Source organism: Microtus oregoni, unplaced genomic scaffold, assembly GCF_018167655.1.
Source record: "Microtus oregoni isolate MIOR12 unplaced genomic scaffold, Mior012 000011F_ref0000422, whole genome shotgun sequence".
Lineage (NCBI taxonomy): Eukaryota > Metazoa > Chordata > Mammalia > Rodentia > Cricetidae > Microtus > Microtus oregoni.
In genome coordinates, this window is record NW_024543070.1 from 29,107,572 (window position 1) to 29,131,781 (window position 24,210).

General features: G+C 37.7%; 1 protein-coding gene across 1 annotated transcript in view; it reads right to left on the reverse strand.

Moving 5' to 3' along the window:
- Positions 1-22,912, reverse strand: part of LOC121453458 (polypeptide N-acetylgalactosaminyltransferase 1) — a 46,448-nt gene extending 23,536 nt beyond the window's left edge. Inside the window, exons 1-5 of the mRNA XM_041660257.1 lie at positions 22,858-22,912; positions 17,864-18,107; positions 16,558-16,732; positions 6,560-6,726; positions 1,287-1,494 (exon numbers count right to left, since the gene is read on the reverse strand). Of these exons, the coding sequence (XP_041516191.1) occupies positions 1,287-1,494; positions 6,560-6,726; positions 16,558-16,732; positions 17,864-18,002 (689 nt within the window). The 5' untranslated portion in view covers positions 18,003-18,107; positions 22,858-22,912. The remainder of the gene's footprint in view (positions 1-1,286; positions 1,495-6,559; positions 6,727-16,557; positions 16,733-17,863; positions 18,108-22,857) is intronic.
- Positions 22,913-24,210: the final 1,298 nt, after the last annotated feature.

Consider the following 24,210-nt stretch of genomic DNA (forward strand, 5'->3'; position numbering starts at 1 on the left):
TGATGGTGGCGTACGCCTTTAATCCCAGCACTTGGGAGGCAGAGGCAGGCTGATCTCTGTGAGTTCGAGACCAGCCTGATCTACAGATCTAGTTCCAGGACAGGCTCCAAAGCCACAGAGAAACCCTCTCTCGAAAAACAAAAAAAACAAACAAAAAAAATCTGCTTTTGTATTTATTCATCACTTTAACATTATCTATTGGACATTATTCAGGAGATATATATAATCCACCATATAGCCCAAACTAAGGTATTTTGGTTGTTGTTTTAGTCAATTCTCTCCTATACTTCTCTCTCTCTCTCTCTCTCTCTCTCTCTCTCTCTCTCTCTCACACACACACACACACACACAATCTTCTCTGTATGGGTTCAGAATCGTGTTTCTAAAGTTTATGGGTTTTTCTTTATGCAATCAAGTATCTCCTAAACCAGTCACCTTTTACTTATAGAAAAATATTTAGAGAGATATTCTATTGTTTTGATTCTTCAGGGCAATAATCTCTTCCTTAAACTGTTGGGTGTCCTTTGGTTCAATGCTGGTTTGTTTTGTCTCTGAGAACAGATAGCTGTAGTGACACCATTTTCTAACAGAGAATAAGTGACCTTAACCCTTCCATTCTCCACTGGACTAGTGAAAGTCTACTGTATACAATCTAAGCCTTCAAGTTGATGTGGAGAGTTTTAAGATCAAATTGCCAGGGCAAGCAGAAATTCAACTAGAAAGGTCAAACAGACTGAAGTTACATCTGTCCTGACTCTTTAGAACCAAGAGAAAGTCAGACAATTCTTTGTAAAGTTTATGACATGAAAGACAAAACCATAGACACCCCGTAGTAATGCTTATTCTGTATCAAGAGGATACAAGGTGCCTCTCTTCAGCCTTACGCTACAAAATGAGAGCTATAGTCCCTATGAAGGAATCAACAAAGATGAGATAATCTGCCTGTCCTGTGGCAGTCTTTGAAAGCAGGGACAAGTAAACTTCCCATGAGTTCATTACTGTCTGCCTATTCTGGTCCTATTTTGTCAACCTAGAACACAGAGTAATTAACAATTCTACAATATGTTGTCTCATTCATCTCCATTAGGACAGTTTGCAAACTAGTTAACTGCCAGAGTTTAAGACTGTGGTCTTGTTTGTATTTTGTTTGGAGCACTCTTGAAGCCATTTTAAAGGCTACTTGAGGGAATGGTACTTTTGTATTTACTTAAAACAGAATCTACAATGTTCCACACAATTTAAGATAAAAATAACTAAGAACAAATTCACAAATTCCAAAAAATTACCTGTCATGTTTGATCCTGGCTAAGAGAGGCTCCAGCCACCCTGCCGTACACTCACAGTGTGCATCTAAGAAGGTGATCACTTGGCCTTTGGACACAGCAGCTCCTTTTAATCTAGCTCTGATCAATCCAGAACGTTGTTCCATTCGAATTACATGAACTGGCACCTTGAGTTTTTTCACATAACTCTCTAGAGGTCTTTTCAAAAAGTCTGAAAATATAACAAAAGAATGAAATAAAAAAAGGCATGAATTGGCATTACCCAAATTTAAAGCAATTTTGATTTTGTGGCATTCCTTCAATATATACATACTGACAGAGTCCTCCTAGTGGGGTTCCTTGCCCCATCAATGCCATTCCCTGAAGGAAGCCTTCTATTTTCATGTTGGTATGACTAGCTGCCTGTATCTTGCCATAAGAACACAAAGACAAACCTATGGCTTAAGTATCGCCTAGGGCAGGCATGTCACCACGCATTTTTATCAGGCTTCCAATTCTCTTCCTAATCATGCTGAAGAATCTGTAACAGAAGCAAAGTAGCCCAGCCAAGTGTGATAGCGCTCACTTGTAATCCTAACCCTGGAAGGCAGAAGCAGGAGGATTTTGAGTTTGAGGTCAGTGTTGGCTACACAGGGAGTTTTGAGATCCTGTCTCAAAAAACAAAACACTAACACACCCAACATACACAAAACAGAAAAAGCATTTTAAGAATATTAAATTTGGGCCAGGGAGTTGTTGCACATGCCTTTAATCCTGGCACTAGTGAGACAGAGGTAGGCAGATCTGAGTTCAAAAGACCATCCTGGTCTACAGATAGTTCAAGGACTGCCAAGGTGACACAGAGAAACCCTGTCTCCAAAAATAAAACAAAACAAACAAAAGAATATTAAATCTAGATCACAACAGAGAGAAGAAACAGTTTGTAACCGCTATTATAGTTTTATAAACTGTGAGATTTCTTCCAAGGCAGAAACAAAGTATCTTATTGATCACACAGTCTCTGACTACACACTCAGCAGGAATAAGAAAGTGAAAAACTCCTAAGAGATAGGAACTGAGAGATCCATGTCAGACAAGTGACAGTGATGGGACCGTGTCTTTCTAACCAGTAGCAGTGAAAGATGTGTATAATCTATCTAGGGAAGGGAATATTGATTTACAGAATCTTAGAATTTCTAAGACTTCAGCAATTGATGATGAAAGATTAAGAGGCTACTTAAATACTGAAAACAAGGCTCCAAGAGCTTCCTGTAAGCTGGGGTGAGAGGACAAATGGAAAGAAAGTGGGAGGACAAATGGGAAGAAAGTGATTCTATTTGGCAGAATCAGATTGAAGCATAAGTAATGTCATCAAAAACCCAAACCCTTCAAAAAGACAGGGCTATATCTGATTCCTAATCTCTTTTTCTGTTAACTCATTTCCTAATATTTGTGCTAGAAATAGTATTTCAAAATAATACTATGATTTTATGAACTAAATCAAAAGGTGAGAAGAATATAACCAGATTCTAAGGAAAAAGGTTTGGACAATGCAATCTGAGAAAAACATTTTTATACTAGCAGTGAGTGGGTTTGTGAAAACTCTGCAACTTAAATGTGTTTATCTTCACAGTGGCCCACAAGGTTGTGCTATCACGCAGACTTTAGCAATGAATATCTACACTCTCAGAATATTACATGAATTTGATCAATGTGACAGTTTGTTATAGCCCAGGCTTGCCTAACATCAAATCCATCATTTTACGCTGGACAGAGCACTATATGAATACTGACTGGCTAAGCACATTGGGGATACCTGTAATCCCAGTACTAGGGGGATGGAACAGAGGAATGAGGGTTTCAAGTTTGAGGTCAGACTGGCCTAGGCTTTGTAGCAAGATCCTGTCTCAAAAACACCAATCCAACAAGCAAACAGAATCCAACAGAAGGGCCTCTAGAGAGAATATAGGAGTGTGGAGCACTTAATCTATACAAATATGGATCAGCATTAGTCTATGTGTCTAGAGCTGAACAGAATCATCTGTGGTGGGGTACAAGATATGCTCTATTAGCTTAAACTAATCAAAGTTTAATTTGGCTGTTCTGGAACTTGCTTTGTAGACTAGGGAGGCCTTGAACACACAGAGGTCTACATGCCTCTGCCTCCTGAGAGTTGAGATTAATTAATACACCCTTTCATTGGTAACAAAAAAAATTTAATATGTGATTCTGTAGCACTGTAACAAATTTCCTTGGCACTTCTGACATCTTTGTAACTTTCATACAATGGACACTAGGAAATTTGTGTTTTCAGTTCATATAGTTTTAAGCAGCAAGTCCTGAGGAGGTAGTGGTGACTAGAAGCCTTCCTCCTTAAATACCCTGCTGACTGCCGTCCTATAAATATCCACAACCATCACTCCACCACACAGCATGAAGTTGTCAGAGATTTGCCACTTGCTGGTACTGCTGAAATTTTTCTTGTGCATTTGTAGATTCGCTTTAATTGTTTATAATTTCTGACTTCAAAGGTATTTGAGGAAAGATAGATTTAGTTTATATTTTGTGTCCCCAGTAGCAATATTCTAAGCACTCACAAAATTTATTATGGTGCTATAGCTCTTACTATTTAGTGAGTGCTCTAAGATTCAACAGAAATACACACATTTCCATCCCGTACAATGAGGGAAAAACTAAGTTACAATAAGACTGGTGAGGGAGCTCAGTTGGCTAAAGTGTACTTGTCTGACAACCTGAGTTTGAGTCCTGGGACCCATGCTGTGGGATTATGTTCTTGTACACTGTAAAGATTTGTCACTCATATTAGCTTAATAAAATGTTGACGTCGGTCATCAGCCAGGCAGGAAGTACAGGTGGGGTGACCCAACCATACTAGAATTCTGAAAAGAGGAAAAGCAGGGATGCAGTCACAAGGCAGATGCAGAGAAAGCAAGATGAGACTGCCTTACTGAGAAAAGATGCTACAAGGCTAAACATAGATAAGAATTATAGGTGAATTTAAGTTGTAAGAGCTAGTTAGTAATAAGCTTGAGCAATATACCAAATAGTTTATAATTAATATAAGCCTCTGTGTGTTTCTTTGGAACTGACCGCTGCAAGACAGATGGGACAGAGACTTCTGTCTACAGACCCATGTGACAGAAGGAAAGAACAGACTCCAAAAAGTTGTTCTCTGACATCTACCTGTATACCTTGGTGTGTAGGGCAATGTCTCTCTGTCTCTCTTTCACACACAGCAATACTTACACACAATAAATAAAAAAAAAAAGCCACTATTGAGTCATTGTTCAATTTACTGGATGTAAATTCCTTGCCTCTTACTAATGTGATTGCACACAGGCTACTGGGGGGGGATAAAATTATTTTGCCTGAGGAGGAAAAAACTCCTTATAAATAAATAACATGCATGAGTCACTGTTTCAGCCCATGATAGAGAGCATATATGGCAGTAAACCATAAGTGACATCACAGTCATTTTGTGTTAAATATACTGTGATTTCTACAATGACAAAAATTATCTGATGATGCATTTCTCAGAACTAAAATATCATTAAGCAGGGCTTATTATTTTTAATAGTTCTAAAATTAATTTTCTAAAAGAATTGGCTTCTGGCTGGTCCGAAGGTAGTGAGTTATCTCAATTGATTGTTCATGGTCAGTTACAGATTGAACTCCTGTTCTACACTTTCCCCCTTCTCACTACTGCACTTGACTAGTCTTTAAAAAAAAAAAAAAAAGAAAAAAAAAAGAATTAGCTTCTAACTGAAAATTACCAACATATGATTTATCTCTATTGTCAGCCCTTACTCTTTTTCTCTAAGATGTTTCTGAAACCCTTTATTTTATCATTTTCTTTCGTATTGTTATGTGTATATGTTATGTGGATGTGAGTGCATGCGTACAGACACCACAGTAGCCATGTGAGGTCAAGGTACAACTTCTGAGAGTCAGTCCTCTTCTATTGTTGGTTCCTGGGACTGAACTCAAGCACCTGTACCTCCTTCCTGAGCCATCTGACCTGGCCTGTCAACAGCTATTCTTTAAGTGTGGTCTACTTAGTTAATAATAGCTCTTCTTCACTTTAATGTTAATTATATTATATATTACATATATAAATGTCTTCTGGGATACAAATTATTATACAGTAACATTTGACTGTAATCATCTCAGCAGATGCAATGAAAGAACAGGTAAAAAAGCTGGTTGCATTCAAAGAGGTGAAAATGATGGGCTATGAGGCTTAAAGTTCATTAAGAAAGGTATGGAGGCTCAAGAGATGGTTCAGGGCTTGCGAGCACTCGCTGTTCCTCCACAGGATCCAAGTTTAGTTTCTAAACCCCACACTGGGAGACTCGGAAGCACCTGTAACTCCAGCTCCAGAGGATCTTCATGCTCTCTTCAGACCGGCATGGACACCTATACCCATGTGCACAAGTCCACATACAGATACAAGAAAGGAATGAAGAAAAGTAAAAACCTATTTCCTGGAGCTCTCTCCAAATCTCTCCCATGTAAACAGGAATTCTGGCGGCACATGATACTAGTTAGTGCTGCGGCACAGATGGACTGTGCTGAAAAACAAAGCACTGGGAAACACTGGATTTCTGACTTCACTTAGTGCCGCCTTTTCTATAGCATTCTGCAGTATGAAATCTCCAAGAAGGGCTCAGAATAAACAGGGTACCTTTTCTTGCGTGCTTCATGAGACAGATGAGGATATTCTCTATCTGTGGAAAAACCCTGACATTCTCAGAAGGGTATCTGAGCAAGAGACGTGACAGATTTGTGAGAAAAGAGTCAGACTACACACCACACTTTAATTGTGCTTAATCACGTTCTGCACCTAATTACAGATCATTCCTAAAACTTAGAAAGTAAGGAAACAGGAAGAATTCAGAGAATTCCAGTCTGGACCGCATTTTCTTCAAAGGTTCTTCTTGCCACTCAGAACTAAATTTCTCCATTTGCGATCTGCAGCTTTCCACAGAGGAAAATTCTAATAAGGTGTGGGCTTCTTCCTATTCTACATCACCTTTACATCTTAAAGCATCATTTCTTTTCTAATAAGATTAAGATGCAGCACAATTAAACACTAAAGTAATACTCTTTAAGTTTTACAATGGAATACCTTTCACTATATGAATGAGTTTAAATGCTAAGGATTTTTAGATAAATTGGAAGTTTACATATAACTATTAATTTAAAATGAAAGCAAAGGTTTGCAGACTGTTAGTGATCAAAGGTCCAATGTCACTGGATTAAAATGTAAACTTTACCTCTTTCACTGGCATCGTCTACAAGAACAATCTCTTCTATCATGTGTCTTGGTGAGCGATTAATGACACTATGGACTGTTCGAAGAAGTGTGCTCCATGCCTCATTGTGGAAAACAATCACCACGCTTGTTGTAGGAAGGTTATCTGGATACACCTTTGTTTTACACCTAGAGACAAAGCAAAGGCCTTTATAAAAGTGACTTGAAGACACTACAGTAAACGAATCTATACTACATAAGCTGACAGAACAATAAAAAGTTTGTGCTAATGGTGAGACTCTTAGTTGGTTTCCATTTAAGTTTTGACTAATGTCGCATGTATAATAATACTGATATAAAGTAAGAGAGCTAAAAAAATTATTTTAAAGATATTGCCTATGTTCTTAAAATAAGCTCTCCCAATTAGATTTGGGGGGTTGATTTACTTTATTTATTATTATTATTATTATTATTATTGTTGTTGTTGTTGTTATGAGACTGGCACTCACGATGTAGCTATGACCTGCCTGGAATTCACAGAGATCTGCCTGCCTCTGCTTCCCAAGTACTGGGATTTAAAAGCATGCACCACACCTAGCTGAGTTAATTACTTTTAATGGAGAACGAACTAAGGCTATATTATTAATCTCAAACCGTACTTCAAGAACCAACTGGCTTTAGTTTTATTTTATGTGTATGGGTGTTTTGCCTGTGTGCATATCTGTGCGCCACGTGTACACCTAGTACCCACAGAGGCCACAGGATCACCTGAAACGCACGTTGCCAATGGTTTGTGAGCAGTCATGTGAGTGCTAGGAATGAAAGCCAGGTCCTCTGGAAAAGCAGCCAGAGCTCCCAACTGCTGAGCCAGCTTTCAAGTTTATTTTATTGCTGCATATCCTATGGACATACATTTCTAGTCAACAGCAATCGACATCAGTACTTCTGAGTCTGCACTATTAGTTGCAGTAGTGGGAAGCACAGAGAGGAAAGCAGTGGTGACTCTACCCATGTTCTGGGGACCAGAGGGCCTCTGGTCAAAGAAAGGTTTTCTCTTGTCTACTCACTGTGGCACTACTGTGTTGCTTACACAAAACTGCTTGAAAGCTGTGGTAGTAAAGAAGAGGAACAGTGAAAATAAGAGAACAATCGCTCCCCTCCAGTCCTGTGTTGTCCCTTAGACAAGCAAGAGATAAAGTTTCTTCAGGTTCTTTTCTGTTCAATGCTGAAACAATGTTAGAGTGGAATGTCAGCCTAACTCTCAGGGCACTGGTCTGCAAAGGTCCTGCTAATTAATTTCGAATTAGGTCCTGAAATTAGAGGAGTTTTACAGATGAGGAAACTACGCTTAGAGAAATGAAGACGCTTGGTCAAACTAACAGCTAGTAAATGGTACAACCACACACACATCAAATCAGACATTTATGACAAATCTCGCCCCTCATTATCCACATATGCCAAACAGTGTAGTAGTGTATGAAAGAAGCCAGAAAAGAGGATTTCTGAGGTCAAGGTAAAAATATGTATCACATATACTCCAACACTCTTCTCCATGTCTCTCTAAATGCAATGTACTTTTCATGCATTGTTTATAACCTAAATTTGGTCAATTACTAGCTTTTACCACTAACAAAGAACTCACCATAAGAAGCCTGGCTATGTAGCAAGCAGTGCTTGGTACTGTTACAAGACTCTTCTGTATGTACTCAGAGTAGGATCAACTGAGATTAACCTTACAAGCAGCAGCAGCACAGCCATGGAGACCAGGAATTCCTAAGTACACCTGAGACAGGTCATTTAGTCAAGGCCTGATTTGACAACTATTTAAGTATGATGTTTACACAAATTGCTACACCATTAGCACTCAACAAAGGGTACCATTATTACTTCTTAAACATTAAGAGTGAACTACATAGGATGGATTTGGCCTCTAACTAACCTGGGATTTGTTTTAGGGCTCCTTTCCTAATTAATATCACATATTATAAAAATTATTCACTGATTCTACTTCTACTTAACTATTTTTAACACTGGGCCAATGCCATCCTTTCTTCCAGTCTTTCCGGAAAAATGATCCTGGCACCTCATAAAACAGTGAAACTGGCAAGCAGATACAGGATGATCCAAACCAGTTAAGTTATACTCTAGAAGCAAGGGGTTTGGATTTAAAAGTGTGGTGAGCAAGTCACATGCTAGGGACACTATCTTTCCATTTAGGGAGCTGCTCTGGACAGCAGATCCTGCTCAGCTCTAGTGTGAGGATGAACCAATGACAGTCTGTATTTGTGACTTGACATTTCACTGTAAATCCTCTTTGGAAGTCTCAAGAATCACCAGTGGACACAGAGCTCACTTTTGGATCTGAAGGGCCCTCTGGATCCTAAGTGCTGGGAAATATCACAGCAGTGGATAAATCCTCACAATCACCCTTGTTTACCTCCTTGTTTTACAGATAAGGATTCTGGGATACAGAGACTCTGGGAATCACAAGGTAGTAAACGGCAGAGCCAGACTGGGACTATGTCACTATCAAGGTTATAAACAAGTTGGTCCAGTAGACCAAACTGCAGTTAATGGTGAAGCAGCTCTGAGAAATAAAGTAAAATATGAACGCTCAGATCAAAACCATAGTACATGTATGAACAAACATGCAAATCAGTAAAAGTAAACCCACACCTTGACCATTAAAGCTTACTCAGAGGCTACACTAAATACATAAAGACAAAATGTACAGCTCCAACACAATAGCTGGAAACTGAAATTTGTATCAGCTCAAACTGTGTCCATTAGCAAAACAGGAAAGGAAGAAACAAAATGAAAAAAAATTAAACAAAAAGCTGGAGTAAGGAAAATTTAATGAAAAGTTAGCTCAATCCAACTTTGCCTTAGTTGTACATCTGTGCTTGGGTTGTTCTATGTGGTTCATAAAAGCCCAGCCAGGTTGGGGAGTCTCGTTTTAAATGACCTACAATCCTCATGTGGGCTCTCCCCACACTCCAGCAACATTACACCTTCCCAGACCACTCCTTCAAACTCTCCCACATCTCAGATTTAAAATACGCTTGCCCTCCTCACTCACACCTTTGTTTCCAATTTCACAGAAGAAATAAGAGCTACCCAAAGTGATTCCATAACGGTACCAATATACACACATAATTCTGTAAGTATCAGGGCTACAAAATCATGCTTTTCCCTCTAGAGGGCTTGCATGATCTTGTCTATCAACTTTCTCACCTACAGCTGCCCAAAGCCTTTGCTTTTAACACCCTTTCAAAAGTTCCCCTCTTAACTGGGTCATTTCCATTAACACACAAATACTACTTTATACTATCCTCTCTTTCTGTCTCCTCTCACCTCATTACAACAACGTATTGTAGATTACTGCTGTAAAGTGTTGCACATCCCACTCATTCCCAAATTGATTGTATTATAAAATATAGCAAACACAAAGCACACAAAACAAATTTGTTGGGCTCAATTCCCAGAACAACAACAACAAAAGAAACAAAATACACCCAAAAAATGTGAGCTGAATGACTTAGTAGAGAGCAAACTGTATAACTATCACTAAATGAGAACGAAATATTGCCGTATCCTTACTGTTGCTATTATCATCTCATTTGTCCCTAAAGCAAAAACTAGTGTCATTCTGAAGGACTTTTGCTTGGTCTGTTTTGATTTTCACACAAATATATATATTCCATTTACTATGTTGACAAGATTCATCCTTAGAATGACATGCAGTTTTTGTTCATTTCTACTACTACAAAGTCTTCTATTTTATTTATTATTGTTGTTGTTTGAGACAAGGTCTCACCCGACTGACCTGGAACTCACTATGTAGATGACACTGGCCTTAACAGAAATTCTCTGCCTCTGCTTTCCAAGTGCTGTGGTTAAAAGAAAGCACCACCAGGGTGCTTTACTACTTTACTAATACAAGGTCAGACATTTTAACTTTTGTTTTTTTTTAATATTTATTTATTTATTATGTATACAACATTCTGTCTATGTGTATGCTTGAAAGCCAGAAGAGGGCACCAGACCCTATTACAGATGGTTGTGAGCCACCATGTGGTTGCTGGGAATTGAACTCAGGACCTTTGGAAGAGCAGGCAATGCTCTTAACCTCTGAGCCATCTCTCCAGCCCACATTTTAACTTTTGGAACCAATACAGACTTACTGCTATAAACATTTTGTCTTTGCTTCCTGCTGCATGCATATATACATTTCTAACATACTTGGGCACGAAACTGCTGGGTCATGAAGGGTGTAAAGGCTGATTTTTAGCATGTACCTGTTATGGACTATTCCTTTACACTGTGTGAAGATGTGTCATTGTGACTGGTTTCATTAAAAAGCTAAACAGCCAATAGCTAGGCAGGAGGTAGGTATAGGAGGGACTTCTGGACAAAGAGAGCTCTGGGAAGAAGAAAGGCAGAGTGGCCAACCAGGATGAGCATAATGGAGATGAGACAACGAGCATGCAGAAGAACATAGATTAAAAAGGTATGGGTTAGGGCTGGAGAGATGGCTCAGTGGTTAAGAGCATTGCCTGCTCTTCCAAAGGTCCTGAGTTCAATTCCCAGCAACCACATGGTGGCTCACAACCATCTGTAATGAGGTCTGGTGCCCTCTTCTGGCCATACACACAGACAGAATATTGTATACATAATATATATATGGTATGGGTTAAGTTATAAGAGCTACTTAGAAACAAGCCTAAGCTAAAGTTCAAAAAGAAAAGTCTGTCTACAAATGGACCAACACGGGGGCTCAAATCTATAAACACAGGGCCCGAGGAAGAAAAAAAAAAGTTCTGGATAAGGAGTTGGATGTAGCTTCCTAGTCCTGAAATCTCAGGCAGGTCAGTGCTCTGTGGCATACGGAGGCATGGTGACCAACTGCTGCTTGTGGGCTAGAGTCTTCCACCAGTGGCAGTTGATATAACAGTTTAAGATTTGTCTCCTTCAATCAGAGAAGGCTAGAGATGGTCAGTAAAGACAGATTCAGATGAAAAAATACCTCTAAACAGGTTATAGTTGCTTCAAATATATGTGTAGGCTTAAGAGAAGAAAATGGGTATAGATAGTCATAAAAAAAGAGTTTATAAATAATAAAGTCTTTAAGGGAGAATAAAATAATGTAAGGGTAAGTCACATGAAGATGGAAAACATGCAGATATCCTGCATGGTACTGTGTTAATTTTGAATTTTTTGGAGGCTAATGAACAGAGAACAACAGCTGCTAAGAGACACTGGATTATGGAAGGGACTGCTGAATAAAACCAGTCGTTTATTTCATTTAGGATAGTCTTTTTTTTAAATTTTTTTAAAAAAAAATATATTTATTTATTATGTATACAATATTCTGTCTGTGTGTATGCCTGCAGGCCGGAAGAGGGCACCAGACCCCATTACAGATGGCTGTGAGCCACCATGTGGTTGCTGGGAATTGAACTCAGGACCTTTGGAAGGGCAGGCAATGCTCCTAACCTCTGAGCCATCTCTCCAGCCCTTCATTTAGGATAGTCTTAACTTTAAAATGGAAATCAGAAAATATACTGCTTTGGGGAAGAGGTTATGCTTTTGTTTCCAAAAAAAATGAAAAGCTGTGGATTCCTTCAAAGTTGATAGAGATCAGATTTGATTGGGGGGAAACCCCTCAAAATCCAGGCTACAGACATAAAGGAATAAACCTAAAAAAAACTACAGACAACTGATATATGTTTTACCTGCTCAAACATAAACAAAAAAATCATCTTTAGCTGACTTGTGCACACATTCCATACTTGTGTTAATACAGATTATATGTATGTTACTTTTGACAGTTTATTATTTGTTTTCAGAGCAAGGAGACCAGACTCCAATGAAAATGTGTGGCCCAGGTGATCTAGTCTCTCAGAGTACATCAATTGTAGTTTCCTGAGAGTTCTACATTCAGAACAGCTTTAAGGCTGGGGACTGAGATGGTCCAGCTTTACAGACTATTCTAGTCAGTACTACAGAAAAGTCTTATATTTTCCCACTGCACAGAAACTGGCCAACAAATGTCATGGATAGTTTTCCCAGGACTTGACCATTATCTCAATTTTCCTAAGGTCCCCTAAAAATGCTGTTGCCCACAGACAACAGGAATCAGTCTAGAGAATAGGAGGCTCACATCCCCAAGAGGTGGAGTAGATAGGTTTCCGTTGTTTGGTGGGTTATGAATATTTTTCATCATTTGGCAGGTTGGTTGCAAGTTGTTATTGGTAATGGTCAGGAAAAAAACTAAACAAGGAAGATTAGAGTCAGGGATCTCATTCTGAAAAGAAAAAGGGGGGATATAAAAATGATCAGATAAAAGAGAAGCTATTGAAGCTCTCATTTTTCTTTTTCATTCTCTTTTATTTTCTCTTACACAGGGTTCCCTGTGTAGCCTTTGTTGTCCTGGAACTCACAGAGATCCACTTGCCTCTGCCTCCTGAGTTTACTGTGCACCTCCTGGGATTAAATGTACACCACCACTGCCCACCTCAAATCTCTCATTTTTCTACTGGGTTATTTTTCTTATCGATATACAGAAACTACATTCCTGGATTTGAGCACTTTACTAGTTATGAATGTCACAAACAATCTTTTTAGCAATTGCTTCTTTTTCTTCCACTCTCTTATTTAATGAATATAGTCTTTAAGAAAGTTGATTGTAGAGCACTTGACCTAGCATGAACAAGTCCTTGGGTTTGATCCCTATTTAATATATCAACTCCCCTTTCCTTTTTGGCATGCATCTTATGATCTGTTTAAGAAATCTTTCCCAATTTTAAAGATATAGTCTATCTTTAAAGATATATTTATGGCTCTGCCTTCTTATTTATATTTGTAATACACAGAATACAGATTGCTTTCTATACTGGAAATAAAGGTTTCTCTTTTGTCCTTAATTATACGAGATTCATGTAATGGCATTTGCTGCTTAAAGGATCATCCTTTCAGGGCTACTCAGTGACCTCTTAGTCATCAGTTAAGTGTTCATGTAAGATAAATTCCCTGTTTTGTTCTACTGATCTGTCTTATTTTTTATAAGAACATAACAATATCTTGATTACTATAGTTTTTAAAGAAATTTTAATAAGTCAACAATATCTAGTTCTTCCAGCTCTTTGTATTTTCAGTGACAAAATCAATCAATCAAATTATAAACACACACACGCACAAGATTATGGTTATGACTAGAACTACACTAAATTATCAAACGAGAAAATCAAAATCTTTAAAATACTGATTATGAACAGAGTATTTTTTCATTTATTTAGGCATTTAATTTCTCTCAATAGTACACTTGGTATGTTCTAGTAATTCTAAAAAGATACTCTAAAAATATCTTCTAGCTTGAAAAGAACTAACACATGATAAAAACCTTTTTCCTTAGAAATATTGTGCTAGGCATGGTTTAGTCCCAGCACTTGGAAGGCAGAGGCAGGCGGATCTATGTGAGTTTGAGGCCAGCCTGGTCTACAGAGTGAGTTCCAAGACAGCCAGGGCTATACAGAGAAACTCTGTCTCAAAAAACAAAACAAAAGAAATACTGACCTACAAACCATCAACCTTACTAAACACTTATGGATTATAATGTTCTATCTATAATCCATTGGGGGTAGGAGGTGAAAATAAGGTTGTGATAGGGCTTATATATCCCAAGGCTTTCCTCAAACTCACAATCCTCCTGCCTCAGCCTCCAAGTTTTTACCACACCTAGCTTAAATAAAATCTTTTAGTATCTTTCAAATTCTTATTGTCTCGCCTGGCCAAGACATCCAGTATAACAAGGAGCAGAAGTAATAATGATGAGCACTATGCATGCTTCTGACCTTTCAGAATCTCTATTCAACACGGGTACTTGCGTTAAGGGACTTTCGTGCTGTGCTGTTTAGCTACCCTACAGATCAGATTAAGAAAATTTCTTTTAAAGTTCCTAAGGCATATCTTGACAGCAACAAATTTTATCAAATATTTTCTTTGTATTTCATGAAATAACCATATCAACATATCCTTTTTCTGTTACTATAGCAAATTTCAGCAACTTTAGCTTCCTGTGTGGAATATACCAACTTGGTATAAAACTGAACATATACAATCTACATATTGCTAGATTCACTTCACTTTTCATTTGTAAGTCCGTATCTATGCTGTCAGTGAGATTATGCTAACTCCTTGTTTATTACACCTTTATCTAATTTCCACCACTGATTTCATGATGCACACTGGTATGGTCCTTCTTTTTCTAATAAGGACTGGCTTTGCTTTCCTTAGATGTATATGCAGTGACAAGGCTGTGTGTGAATGGAAGTTTGTTATTATTTATGTATGTCTGTGTAAAAGGCCTTAAATAGTTTATTGATTTAATAATTATACTTTACAGTTTCTGCTTTTCTCTGGTATCAGTTATATTTTTGTAGGAACTAACAATGTGATTAAAATTTTTTTGTGTTTTATTTTGTTTTGGGATCTTTGTACATATCCCCAGAATTCACTATGTAGACCAGACTGGCCTTGCACCCAAAGATATGCCTGCCTCTACCTACAAAGTGCTGGGATTAAAGGCATTAAAGGTCTTAATCTAAATTTTTAAATATACTTATAATACCTACTTATAAGATGTACATGACATCTACGTTCTTAAAGATTTTTATTTTGAGTTTTGTTTTTGTTTTTTTTTTTTGGTTTTTTGAGACAGGGTTTCTCTGTAGCTTTTGGTTCCTGTCCTGGAACTAGCTCTTGTAGTCCAGGCTGGCCTCGAACTCACAGAGATCGGCCTGCCTCTGCCTCCCGAGTGCTGGGATTAAAGGCGTGCGCCACCACCGCCCGGCGAGATTTATTTTTGTAATTTTGAAGTGTGTGTGTGTGTGCGCGCACGCGCAGGTGCTCTCAAAGGCCAGAAGAAGGAATGAGATGCCCTGAAGTTGAAATTATAAGTGGTTGTGGATGTTAAGTATTAGATCCCTGGTTGCTGGATTCCTCCACTACTGATACAATAAGCCAAATCAGACCAAATTAATAAATCAAGATTTAACAAACAAGGTAATGTAAAGCAGAACACTTCCAGGTGGCCCTCAGGAAGGCAATGAAAAGAACAGGAAGGAAGACACACACAGCAGATCTATGGGCCAGGTCTTAAATAGCCAGTTGGCATGGTCTTGAGAAGCCCTGGGGAGGGGCTAACTCTTGGTGGGCTTTCTGAGGGGAGAGGCTGCTATTTGGCCAGCTTTCTTAGTGGGTAGGGTCTCGGGGGAGAGAGAGAGGAAGGCAGGGCTTCCACCTAATCATCCCAAACTCTTTGGATATATGGGAGCCAGGATCTTAGGTGACATTTCCACCAGAACAGTGAGCTGCTCACTGTAGGTGCATGGAGTCAAATTTGGGTCCTCTGAAGAGCAGTACACTCTCTTAACTCGTGAGCCACATCTCTCCAGCTCCTTTTTAAAGAATTTTTATGCATGCAATTTGGTACTGCTGTCTACAGGCACATTGTTGTGCAGCAGAGGTCTAGAATTTCTTCTCTTCCAAAATGGAGAAGATATATCTTCTATGGTTACAAGGGGTAAAACAATAGTTGTCTCTGGAGGTGGAAGTAATTGGAAAGGAAAATAAAGAGAATTTTCAGGGGTTATATCTTGTTTGGATGATGTTACACAGCTTCGTACTTACACATAAAAATTCAGTAAGCTATACGTGTAGGACTTAGGAACTTCCCTGCTTCAAGTTTCATGCACCTAAAATCTTTTTGTAAAAGGTTGAACATATGACTATTTTTATGAATGCTTAGACTCCCCTACTAATCTGTTGAGAGAAGTAATCATTTTCCTAGTTCCTGAGTCAGTAGAACAGTAACATACTGAAATGTTACTTTATTAGCACTGAACTTAGAGTTCAAGTATAATTAAACAGTAACTGACAGAAAAGTAAGCGCTAAGCATATCTTGGGAATGTAGACAAGCCTTGCATTGAAATATGATTAGGACCACACTAAGTACTTACCCCTCTAACCTCACATCTGGTAAAGATCTGTTGAGTGCAATCATCTCACTTGCCATTAAATTAAACTGATTGATTTTAAACATCTCTTTCATCTTTTCTTGATCCTCTTTAGGAATGACGACTGGTTTCCCCATTTCTCCAGGACCTTCATGAGGCTTCTGCACTGGCTCTAGAACTAAGAAGAAATATGCTTAACTGATACCAATTTCATAACAATTACCTCATGCTTTTGTTAACAACATCCAAGTTAAAAACTGTGCTCAACAAGCAGAGCCTCTTCTGGAGTCTCCAGTCTGTTCACGCCTCCAAGGTGCTGTGCAGTTTTCCCACTTTGAGGAAATGACACAGACCACTCAGCTTTAGAATGCTAAATAGTTTTGCAGAGGGTCAACTCAAAATTTTCTTTCTTTGAAACCATCATGAAACCAACTAGTCCTTACTATCCCTGTCTCTCTTCTAGTCCATTCCCTTCTAGACACAACCACCTATTCATTCGAAGTCCCAATCTTGTTAGATGACTTAACACTTGTCTGAAATCCTTTGAGGGCATAGCACTGCTGCAGATGAGCCAAAATCCTCATCATGACACAGGATCCTCTTTCAGTCTAACAAATGCCAAGACTTTAGGCACTAGGCTCAGCCTGTGGGTCACAACCCTTTTGGGGGTCGGGTCATCAAATGACCTTTTTACAGTGGTCATTTAAGATCATTGGAAAACAAAGATATTATGATTCACAACAGTAGCAAAATTACAGTTATGAAGCAGCAACAAAAGTAGTTTTATAGTTGGGCGTCACCGCAACATGAGGAACTGTGTTAAGCGTCACAGCATTAGGAAGGCTGAGAACTACTGCCCGAGATAATAAGATAGGCAAGCAGGAGACTTGATACCTCCTAACAAAGCATTAACGTTCCACTTTGCATCATAGCATTAGATCTTCAGTACAATTCTGATTTTGAGATTCCCTCTATTGTTTGGTAACATAATTTGTAGAAAATTAACATTCAATATTAAAAAAAAAAACTAAACTGAACAACTGCTAAAAGAACCAACCACAACATTGTTAGAAATATAATTAAAACGTAGGAACTTAGGGATTACAATTAACCTCAAAATTTAAATCTATATATAAACTTATTTTTATAAAATAAAATTTTATATTTTATAAAAAATTTTAACTTTCACAGATCTAAATATATAGCTATAAAATTTAAATATAAACATAAGATATAGAACTTTATTATTCATCAGTAAAAACGAGCGCCATACTTAAGCAAACATTTGTAAAAAGGCTACTCTACTCACCATCCCCAGCAGGAAGTCCTCTCTCCTTTTTCTGATCACATTTGTTGCACTCACTGAAGTACAGCAGCAGAAACATATCCAAAAGTACCCAAACCAAGGAGGTGGCTAGAACCACCTTGCAATATGCAAATTTTCTCATGGCACTTTAAGTCAAATGTAAAATTTTAATATATATATATATATAAATATACAAATATCATGAAAATTATTCCAATCTGGTTTCATCAGAAATCATGGTCATACCCTATAAAGAAAAAAAAGGCTGTCTTAAATTCAAGGAAATAGATCATGATTAATTTAACATTAAATATTAAGAGATATGAATTAATTTCATTAACAAGAAATTCTATTATTATATAGTAACTCTTACAGAGCAGTATCCAATTGAAAAATGAGCAAAGGATATAAAATGCCTTTATAAAAGACAACTTTAAATAGCTAATAACTATGTAAAAATGTGTTTATTTCCCTGTAACTAGATATGTAAATTAAAACAACAGTAAGCTACTATTTCAGTCTTCTCAAACAAGGGTCTTAACTCCCTTTCTGTTCAACTGCTCTACTGAATTCTAAGGCAAAAGCCGAACTATTAATTAACACCAGATCCTCAATAACTGACTATGCAGTTCTCCCTACAGTCTGTACAGTTTTTCACTGCAGGGAGAGAAAGAATTCTAAGACCTAAGACCGAGTCTTAACTCTGATGTTGCCAGTTTTTTAGTTCCTATCTCCCACTCTTCTCCATTTCATGACACTCTTCTATCACTGAGAACTCATTCACAATCCGGAATAATCATTTGGGATATTCTAACTAAAACTGTTTCCACCAAGTGAATGTTTATCTTGAAGAGCTCAGGAGCAGTCTGAGAAGAGTGTCATTGAGTAGCTAACACAAAGGCTCAAAGGCAAAGGCCTGGGTCTTGTCATTGCTGACAGGAGAGAAACACACCATATGTGTTCCATCAAGTAAGCAGAGGAAACACCTTGTACATGTGTTCCATGCTGAAAAGGGTATAAGCAAATGCCCTAAGAAGCAGGCAGATGGGCGATGTAGCAGTTTCACACAAGGGTGGCCAGCAGAGATGGATTATTTGAACAATTCAGAACAGGTGAGTTCATCTATGAACTACGTAGATAGTTCTTTACAAGGTTCTTAGACAAAAGCCAGAAAATTACCTGAAAAAGTACTAAATGATACTTGTAAGCATAAAGAATTATTATTTATTTCTGTTTTCGTTACCAGGGACTTTGATCTCTAACATATGTTTTCATCAGAACATTCTCTTAGACTGCAAGGTGGGGAGTAACAAGGGTGCTATTGATTTTTTCTGCCTCAAAATCATGCCTATTCAATGAGACATTTGACTGTGTTACATACAGTGAGTAGTTACTAATAACTACAGGAAAACATGAAAGAATTACAGAACACAGTATCGCAGCAAAGTGACTCTCACAAAAGCTAGGCACGCTCATTTATATTTGAGCGATGTCACAGGGAAGACCTACTACCTGGCAAAGAACCTGACTGCTAATACAGGAGATTTAAAATACAAACAAACAGGATCTCATGTAGATCAAGAGAACCTAAAACTCCTAGGGAGCCAAGGATGGCCTTAAATTTCTGTTCCTCCTACCGCTAAAAGTGCTAGGATTATAGGTATGCACCACAGTTAATAGGTTTATATGGAGCCAGGAATCAAACCCAGGATCTCATGTATCCAGGGCAAGCCTTTTATCAAGTGACTACGTCCCCAGACCCATTCTTTAAACTCTAATGAGCATTTCTCTAATATATATTACTGTCAGTTCATTTATATCTAAAAATGATGTCTTTTCACACTTAGACAACTAAGGAAAAAGGAAAACATGTCTACAAAACAACCTGTGTGCCAATTTCTTTTTAGTATCTTGAAGTATCCTTTATATAAAATACTTGGGATAAGAACTGCTCCAGATTTAAGTTTTTCAGATTTTGCAATATTTGTACAGACTTAATTTGTTTAGCTCCACAATCCAAAATCTGAAATATTCCAAAATCTAAAATTTAAAATCTAAAATTTAAGTGTTCATCTGCATTCAGCGTTCCAGATTTGAGAATATTTTAGATTTCTAACTAAGGATGTGCATACAAGTTATACATTTATACAGTGAAACACTACTCAGAATTTAAAAATCACTATGGTGATAACTAAAGTACCGCTGTGACCACTCTGAGTTATTATCTCAAGTTTAGAGGTCAGGAGAACAAGTATAACCTAGAATACTGCTGAAATCCTTAACAGAGCTTACTGGCTCATGTGTTTATCTGGAGCATGAAATGTTGAGTATTTTTGTTTCTAGCTCCTAGCTTACGTTTAGTAAAAGAATATCTTTTATCGTTCAAATTTCCCAAGTCTTAAGAAATACTTATACCTGGAAATCATTACTAATAATGAAAGTTTTTATGTCAAAGATTTTACCTTTCCTATTTAAGTAAGGGGCTAATGTCACCGACTCCCAAAATGATAAATTGTCTCCACTTACTTAAACAACAGGTCATGCTTTCCTAAAAAAAATGCAACAATCACCGTATTGTAAATCAAGTTTGTGAGACTCTATGTTTGGCTCCATTGACCAGTCTGTCTCTTCATATCTAGAAATGCTATCTAAATTATAATAACTAGCTTATTCTTGGCATATAGTAAAACAAGTCTTCTCAACTATAACTATTAAAAACATATTACACTTTTACTGTGTGTGTGTATGTGGGAGGATGATGGAGATCAAAGAACAATCTCCTGGAGTCAGTTCTCTATTATGTGGAAGTTCAGATCATAAAGTAAGTTATCTTTGAGGACCTAGGCAAGAGATAGGAGTTAAACTCAGGTTGTCAGGCTTAAAAGCAACTGCGTTAACCCACTAAGTCACCTTGATTGGTCACCTTTTTCACTATTCCTTTGGTTTTGGTTGGTTTTTCAAGATACGATTTCTCTGTGTTACAACTCTAGCTGTCCTGGAACTTGCTTTGTAGACTAGGCTGGCCTCAAACTCAGAGATTCACCTGACTCTGCCTCCTGAGTGCTTGTCTTACTGTTGTCTGCAGCACTATCTTTTGATGATAAATCTTAGCCAAGAGGTCATGCAAGTTTCCTAACAAATCAGTAGTAGACAAGCACCAGCACTCAGAGGCAGATGCAGGCATATTTCTGAGTTTGAGGCCAGGTTGGTCTACAGAGTGTGCTCCAGGACAAGACAGGGCTACACAGAAAACCCTATCTAAAAATAATATTAAATTAACTTAAAAAAATGAAAACAAAAACCAAATCATTAACAACTGAAACCTTCAAAACATGTGACATTAAAATTTGGTTTGCCACAGTTCCTACTTCTTCAAATGAATAAATCAGTGTATAGGGATGAAGTTAATAAAGCAGGCCTAAAATTGTTATCCTTAGAAAAGCGTAACAAGGTTGGTCCTTACCTCAAATCAGGGAATTTGAATTATAAACAGTTCTCTACAGTGATATAAAGCTTCCTCTAAATAAGAAGTGTGCTCTACTGTGCCTTAACTGTACAATCTGGTTTATGTTAAACATCCCCTTCTTCCTTCTGTGATTTTGGAATTTTGGTATGTGCCAGATATAAGGTATCTTTACATGCCCAACCCAGTAAAAAACCTAGGGCATGAGCCGTCTCTCCCTTCTCTCCTCTCCTCCTCTCTCTTTCTCTCTTTTTGCCCCTCTCTCTGTTCTTCTTCTTCCCCTTTCCTTCCATAACCCACTTAATAAATATCCAACCTCACTCTGCGTGGCGTGCCTATCCGTCCATCTCATAGCAGCCACTTGGGGATCTGCAGCATATTTATTTAATCCATTACAAATATTCCATGTGTTGTCACGACTGTTGGAGAAACTAATCACACACTGCCATCCCTCAGGGAAAGAATGCTTACAAGCTTACTCCTGGTTTCCTCCAGATTTTAAATGTGTCCTTTTACTGCAATGTATCTCCGTTGCTAGTATTCCTATACTGAAGTCATTTAAGTCCTCCAAGTCAATTAGAAGATCTGGGAGTAGTCTAAGGAGCCCCATATTAAAACAAAAGGAAATGCTTACTAAACCAAATGTTTAAACTCAAATTTCAGTTCTAACACTTGTTTGTTATGTGGTCTTAGCAGGGTCAGTTTACTTTATTTGCGACAAACAAAACCTGCACAGCCTCTTCTTATATAGCTCCACTGCAATAATATACACTCAGTAAATAAATGGTATTTCTAAAGGTGCTTTCTTAGAGGAAGAAATTTTACATATACATGGATGCAATGAAAATGAACATCTGAAATGCTGCAAAGAGAAGTTCACAGACAAATTACTCCAGTATCTTCACACTGGTACTGTGAATTAGTTCTCAGTCACTAGAGAAGATTAGGGGTAAGTTTAGTTCTACCTAAAGACTTCCTTTCTGAACCTGGTCCTCATTTAGTCTTCAAACTGATTTGCTAATGAGAAATAACTATAAATGTACTAGTATAGCAGTGCTGGAACCACAAACTGCTATTTCTCAAATTTTATTAAAGTAAGAACTTAGTACAAAACCCTTCTACGGCTAAGCATGGTGGCACATGCCTTTAATGCTTGAAGGTGAGGAAGGAAGAAATGCAAGTAGAGCTCTGTGAGTTTGAGGCTAGCCAGGGCTACAGAGGGAAATTCTGTCTAAAACAAAAACAAACAAACAAGCCAGGCGGTGGTGGCACAAGCTTTTAATCCCAGCACTCAGGGAGGTAGAGGCAGGCGTATATCTCTGTGAGTTTGAGGCCAGCCTGGTCTACAGAGTGAGTTCTAGGGCAGCCAGGACTGTTTCAAAGAAAAACCAAAACAAGCAAATAAAAAAAACAGCAGCAGCAACAACAAAAATCTTCCAATGCATGTATATAAGACATAAAATCCAACGCATATTTTAAAATCCATGGAGAAGTGCAACCTTGAAGTCCCTGATTTCCAATTTTATCAACTTACCCCAAAGAGGCTTTTCAAATGAATTCATATCACAAATCCACATGTTTCACATCATCTGTTGAAAAATAAATTTCCTAAAATCAGTAAATTTCAAAGTAACTCTTTCCTGTTCCCTTTCCTCCACTATCCTATACACCCGACTTAGGCTAGCTACCCACTTGAATGCAAGGGTCATTAATTATTCAGCTACTTCTCTGAGTAAAGTACCTGGAGCATAGGCACTCCAGTTAATGTCTAATATATATATATATATATATATATATATATATATATATATATATACACACACATATACATATATACATGTGTATAGTGTATGTATGTACGTGTGTATATGTATATTGTGTATATGTGTGTGTATATACATACATACATACATATATATGTACGTATATATACATACATACATATATATGTAAGTATATATACATACATACATACATATATATACACACATATACACAATATACATATACACACGTACATACATACACTATACACATGTGTATATATATATATAGTATGTTACTGAGAACTAACAGCAAATTCTCGTTTACTCCTTATTTCATACCCAAAATTTTCACCATATTAGACTCCAGTGGAATTCTAATGATAATTCTCTACTAGGCCACCTATTCCTGATTGGACCATGCCAACCACAGCCCCTCTATTTACCTTGTCAAAGCACAAGACTAAAGCATGATCAATGGGACCTGTAGGGAAATCTGTCAGAAAGTATTGGGGAAAAAGATGACAAAGGAGAAATATTTGTTTCTACTTCTAGATACTCTGAATCAACACATACTTCAAGTCCTGAAGCTATCTTGAAGCCATAAGAAAAAAAAGACTTTATGGTGCTGAGAATGGCAAACTGAATCTGTGGAAAGCATTTGGACCATGGTATCATGAAGCCAGATCAACCTTGAAATCTCCTTCCTTCATATGAACCTCCTTGTGAGATGATAAAACTCTCAGTGATGAGGCACTGTGCTCCTACATCAAAAATCCCCTAATAACACCTTTCAAGCTACAATCATTGATTCAGATGAGAATACATCCTGTGGGGAAAAAAAAATGAAAGTGTAAATAGAGGATCTGTCTAGCAGCAGAATTTCAACATAAATTTAATGACTACAAACTAGAATCTGGTGTAACATTTCCATCTTAGAAATGATATTAAAGTCATGTATCATTTAACAAGAGTGTGTTCTGAGAAACTTGTCATGATGTAGTTTCATTACTGTTTGAGCATAAAACTGTTACTTACATAAACCCAGCAGCAAAGCCTACTACAAATCTAGGTTCTAAGGTGTATGTATCATGGTATATTTGGTCCACCTTTGTGTGAAACCC